Source organism: Copadichromis virginalis, linkage group LG20, assembly GCF_057382275.1.
Source record: "Copadichromis virginalis isolate Kocher_CV1m ecotype Utaka linkage group LG20, C_Virginalis_male_GT1.1, whole genome shotgun sequence".
Classification (NCBI taxonomy): Eukaryota; Metazoa; Chordata; class Actinopteri; order Cichliformes; family Cichlidae; genus Copadichromis; species Copadichromis virginalis.
The window spans coordinates 3,431,061-3,437,220 of record NC_140637.1 but is presented as its reverse complement, the minus strand read 5'-3'; the positions used below and the strand labels follow the sequence as shown (position 1 = coordinate 3,437,220).

Genomic DNA, 6,160 nt, shown 5'->3' with positions numbered 1-6,160 from the left:
CTAAAAGAAAGGAGACAAAACAGGAGTTGGAAACTTAATAATTTTCAGATTTTCTTTTAAATATAAAAATAAGCAATGGCATTTTGATTGGGAAGGTATGCCTGTTACCACAAAGGCTGTCTATTGAATTAAACCATATTGCTGTATAACATAACCAGCGTCGCTTCCATAATCCATTAGCCAAATGGGAGACATTGCATAGCTAGCGTATTATATTTCCTGTCTGTCCAGTTTCAACAGTCATGAAATTAAAAAAGAAGAACACTATACACTGTACATCACAAAGCTTTTTCCCCCCATTAGAAAACAAGTTCTAGTTTCAACAGGCCATTAAAATGTAATTTCTACTCAACCACTGCCAGGGAAATCACACACACACACACACACACACAAAGATTATGTAGAGGAAGCAGAAAGAGAATCAGCTTACATATCTGGTTCAGTGACTGCTCTGGTGTAATTTGTAAAATGCTAACTTATCTCGGTACCTTGTCCCCTTCCCTCCATCCCAGCAGCTGAAGATGTTCCCTCATGACAGAGGAACAGAGTGGCTGCCTGGTGAACAAAGGGAGGAGGTAGGGTGAGTGAAGGAGGGATGGAAGAGAGAGGGGACATCAGGCCAATTCAACTTCAAAGTTCATTCTCTCATGTGTAGACTGTATGAAAATAAAGGTGTACATCCACCGCCCTGTACAAGCACACTAAAGAGTTCAGTCTCTTCCCCCAAAATATCCGAGGGCCTTGTCCAGTGAAGTGATCTCACTCTTTGAGAGCCACCCAGCACAGTTAAGAAAAGAGAAGTCACCAGGTGTTTGCTAACACCAGCAAGAAGCCGTCACACCTCATGCACTCTTTCATTTCTAACCTCAAGCTGATGTAGAACGACCCTTCAGTCATGTCAAACAGCACAGTCCAAAGAGAAAATGCTTGTTCCTGTCAGGTTTGCTCTCTTTGTTTTACCATGGCAGGCACGTGAAGGTAAAAGCAAACCAGTTTTACACACTTGTACATGAATATCTGGTAAGCGCTGCTTTAAAGCTTGGAGAAAAAAATGAACTCGGGAAGTCACCATCCAAAACAAATTCTCAGGAAGCTGTTTTGGGATATGGTGGAGGTTATGTAAACCAGCGGATTTCCCACTGAAATGAAATCATTAAAACAAACAAACAATGGTTAGCATATATGGGTGCAATAATACAATTTAGGGATTTGCAATTATAACTTCACTGAATTTCTGAAAGTTCAAATAATTTCACTGGGTGTTTTTGTTGTTTATTTTAATACAAATATGAATGTGAGTGCGTGTGCTTCACTAGATGAGACACAAACCTGGAACTGCCTGAATCTGACTGGATTCAAATGCATTGATGATCTTCAACTGCTATTAAAAAACAATAGGACCACTCTAAACATGGAATTGATTGAATTGGTGTATTGGACTTTTGTGGTTTTAGCGAGCGCAATAAAAAGGGAGCGTCTTTCTCTAAAAAAGCTGGCAAAATAGATGAAAAGAAAACTCAAAACACAAACAAAGGAATGATCAGTTAAAACAAACACACAAGCATACACATGCACACAGACACGCAAGCACACTGTCTTTCTCTCACTCCTCATCACGCATGCACTTGCACATAAGCCAAATAAATACTAGTGAAGTACAATAACTACATGTAATTTACCCAAAGTTCATGGAACAAAACAAACAAAGGGCGAGATCACACTGGATCAAAACGGGGGAAAAAAGCATTCAGAAGTCCACTGCTCTATTGTAGCGTCACTCCTAGCAGACTACAAAATAGGAAGGAGGGAAAAAATAGAAAAGAAAGAGAAAGGGAAGCAAAGGAAAGACAGCAATAGCAGCCCCTGTCCTGAGCAGTATATAGCCACCTGGTCAGCCAGGAGTGACTGACTCCCCACACCACAGGGCACAGGGTGCTTCTGTCAGTGGCAAGTCTTCTTCCAACCCTCCATCTTTGTCCTGTGATCCAAGGGGAGAAGAAGAAAATGTAGGATGGGTAGTGGTAAAATCAGAAAGGATGACCAGGGCTGTGGGTGCCCCTTTACTGTAAATCAGGAGGTCCAGTTCTAGATTCAAAAAAAGGAAAACAAAACGTTTGGGATCTATAGTAGCATGTGTTGAGACAGGGAGGAGGTATGTGTGCAAAAATAGTGTGTGGGCTGAGGATGGACCAGGAACTGAGGGTGCAGAGGGAGGCATGACAGGTGAGGGATGAGGTGGGCGGGAGGAGGGGGTTCAGAAAAGCCAATCTTCTAACTCCGGGCTTATAGGGCCTGTGTCTTGAGCTCGATGGGCTCCCCCCTGGTCTCCTGCTGGCCGTCGGCCTCTGGGGATTGGGCGCCCTTCAGTGTGGCGAGCCTCTCGGAGAGGCCACGGAAACGAGGGAACAGCATGAAGTCATACAGCAAGGCACCCATGGCACCACCAATCATAGGACCCACCCAGTACACCTGTTGTTTACAGATATGACAGAGAGCAGACAGTGTTGTTTAGTCTGAGGATGTCATGTTCATGCTATGGTGTGAAGTCATTTTGCAGATACAGTTATCTTACCCAATGGTTGACAAAATTCCTGACCAGAACAGCTGGAGCAAAGGACCTTGCAGGGTTCATTCCGGCGCCAGTGTAGTACATCTAGGTAAGAGAAAGAAGTCGGGATTAGGACTGTAAAGGTGCTTGTTTAGCTTGTTAGGATATCGTTGTATGAACCCGGAGTGTATTTTCAAGTTTATAGACCCCGGGTTGGTTTTTACCCCAAGAAGATGCCCCATGAGCACAGAGAAGCCAATGGCCAAAGCAGCAGAGCCCAGGCGTCCGTTGCGTCTCTCATCTGTCACAGCAAAGATGCAGACGACAAGCTGGAGGGTGAGGAAAATCTCAATTGTGGTGGCCATGCCCAAGCTGATGCCTGGCTGCAGCTGCAGAGGGAAAGACAGAGGGATGGATTGAACTGAGAAGTCAAGACAAACACTGTTTGAAATTGAAACAGACATTTAGCTTTCAATACATCCATCCAGTCTCAAGAAAGAGTGCACCTAGTTGTAAAGTATTTTAATTTATAGTTCCTTTCCGAGTATGGGAAAATGATAGGTAACAGCAGGTGACGGCAATCTTACCGTGTTCAGTGCCAAGTTTCCCCGCATGTTGTTGGGTGTGACCCCATAGAGCACAGCAGCACCAGCCAGCGCTCCGAGACACTGGGCAATGATGTAGAAGAAAGCACGGAACAGGGACATCTGAGAGCCAATCAGGTAGGCAAAGGTAACGGCTGGGTTGATGTGTCCTCCACTGATGTGGCCAATAGACTGGATGAAGGTGGCGGCCGCCAAACCAAAGCAAAAGGCAACATGAAGAACATTATGGGGCCCGGTGGTCCAGCGGAGGGCCGCCCCCAGCCCGAAGAACACGAAGAACATTGTGCCATAGAACTCAGCAAACACCGCCCGCCAGAAAGACATGGACCTGAACTCCCACATGGTGGCGAAAGGTCAAAAAGCAACTTCTGAGTGGAGGGATGAAAAGTCAACAACTAATCAACTAAAAGGAGAAGATGTTTCTCCACAGGATTGACTGAGTTTGACACTAAAAAACAAAGAGCAAAATTTGCTCTTAAACCGAAAAAAGACCTCTCTCAATCTAATAGCGACAAAATTTACACCTTACTAACTTGCAACTCTCGTGCAACTGCAAATAATCTGCTGTTCTGCTTTCTGTCATAGAGAGCTCCTGAGTGGAGCAGTACGCCAGTCTCTGCGCATCTATATGCCAACCCCGCTGGTTGTTAGTAGAAGAACATGGATAGACAAACGGTAAGCATGTCCTGCAGACATTCAGCCTCTTTACCAGAGCAGGGGGAGCTTGGGGGCCTTTTTATAACACCCCAGGTCCAAGGCAGTGCCACACAGTCCAGGGGAGGGGTCACTGCACAATACCGCAAATCAAAACAAAGCAATTTAACCCTTTTCTTGCCTTGATTACCCTCAGCTTATTGTAAAAGAAAAACATAAACATAAAAGGCCATGAACTAATCAAAGTGGGCCAGAGAACAAAAATCATGGTTGGCAAGCATTTACAGTTTGGACTTCTTACATTTCCATGTGGTTTTCCATCTTTTTAGGGCTTCAGCTACAACTCTGGGTTCATTGCAGGAGAATGAGAGCACCTATGTACCTCCAACAGCCTGGCTGAAGCATTCAACCAAAAAAGCTGGCAATAAAACACCAATCAGTAGCCCATCGCTGACTCTGAACCCCCCCTGAGAAACTGCAGTGGTCTTGAACCTCAAAAACAAGAGCAGTGAGCAAGTGGTGGGAAGAACCTGTTAGTGCAGTGAACTAACTGCACTAACTTGTTTGATTTTCCAGCAATCCAGATATTTCTCCAAGCACTGAAGATAATATTAATACTGTGTGAATTTTTTTTAAATGATTTTAAACTATTTTCTTTTTATTTCATCTAGTTAAAGTAGCATCAGCAGTTCACATTGACTAATCAGAGGTGTGATCTATAAAGCACGAGGAATTTCTCAATTTCTCCATTTGTTCTCTGGATTGGTACAAATTGGGCTGATGGCAACAGAACTGATTAGGCAGAGTTTTACATTGTGTGGGCTGGAATAGTTTGGAGGCTCAGGTCAGATAAAGCGGTGGAAAATCCACGGTTGGAGAGGAAGAGGGGAGAGCAGGCCTGGCATTGAGCATCTGCACTGGAGCATCATGCTGACCAGGACAGCCAAAGGGACGGCTGCAGTGCTTTGAAAGGATTATGCTGAGCTCACTGATTTTCTCCTTTCAGCCATTTAAACAAAACGCTGGCAGTAACAGTTTCTGCTAGTTTCTATGATCTGTTTGCATTAACCTCGATGTTGAATCTGAGTTCACGTTTCCACAGCCCAGAGTGACTATATGTTTGTTCCAGGGTTGTTTTTGCTCACTGTAAAGGTTATATACAAATATAATTGGTAGAAATATTAATTTTCTACAGCAGGTCACCTTTGAAGTTGCCTGTTTAATATGATGGAACAAACAACTTTTAAATAAAACAACTTTGTGTTAAATAGTGTTTATCTTCTTCTTTTTTAAAAAAATTCTGACACTTTATGACTTTGGTCCAGTCGGGCATCTCTATTGAGAGTAGTATTATGGCCTTTTCGTGACTCCCTAAGCCACCTATTGTGGGTTTAAGCCCACAGTTCAGTTTTACTGGGGAGGGTGTTGAAAAGGTGCTTGCATTGTGTTTTCCTGTTCTCTGGGTCCAGACTGCTGACGCATACCTAACATGCAGCACCTAAACATCTCACATTAGATTAGAAGCTCTGGAATATACTCACCACACAGTGGTGAAAATGTGAACTGCAGAATACAGGACACGGATCGGGTAACTGCACACAACATAAACTTTTGAAGCTGCTCATATAAAAAATGGGCCAACTTCCTTGAAGTTATGTTTATATATATATATATATATATAAATAAAAACAGGCTTTTGTTATGAGAAGTTGGGATCATCACTGACATCTTTCATCAACAAACTATAATCTTATAGCAATAGTTTATCTAGCCCACGAACTTCACTGAGGTGAACTACAGTACTTGTGACCTTTGGGTAGTTCCTTCTAGTAAACAAAGAAGATGGAAAGCCCCTGAATTTCCCTTTTAAAGGCTAGAGAAAAGTTGAGTGCAGTTCTGTGAAAAGCCTGACACTATGACGTGATTAATCCATTATTTCACATTTCATAGAACTTGGATCATGGGATATAAAGATTTTTCAGAGTTCTTTTTAATGCAGTACTTACAGATGGACTTTTAATTGCTGCAAATCTCTTAGCACTGACCCTTAAAAGACCCCTTCCTTATGAAGCTCAATTTAAGAACTATGGTACGTTTGCAGTCCTTGTTCTGCGTGAAAATACTTTTGAAGAGCAAAGTGGAGTAACTTAATACAATTCTTTGAGCTTTGCCATCGCTCCAGCAAAAACAAAACCTATTGAGAACTTTGTTCTTAAAAGGAAAGCTTTATAACATGCTGACTCACACGGCAAAAGTCTCAATATTAATCAAGCTGAACTTGCATATATTAGTGCAGTCTTCCATCATTTACAATGGAACTTGTAGGAAGGCAAGACTATGGCCACTATGGGCA

General features: G+C 42.9%; 1 protein-coding gene across 1 annotated transcript; it reads right to left on the bottom strand.

Moving 5' to 3' along the window:
- Positions 1-17: 17 nt before the first annotated feature.
- mipa (major intrinsic protein of lens fiber a) lies at positions 18-4,657 on the bottom strand. Its single transcript, XM_085444916.1, has 4 exons — positions 3,136-4,657; positions 2,773-2,937; positions 2,573-2,653; positions 18-2,469 (listed from the first exon to the last, which is right to left on the bottom strand). Exons 1-4 carry the CDS (start codon positions 3,493-3,495, stop codon positions 2,284-2,286), a joined length of 792 nt encoding a protein of 263 aa, XP_085301042.1. The 5' UTR covers positions 3,496-4,657; the 3' UTR covers positions 18-2,283.
- Positions 4,658-6,160: the final 1,503 nt, after the last annotated feature.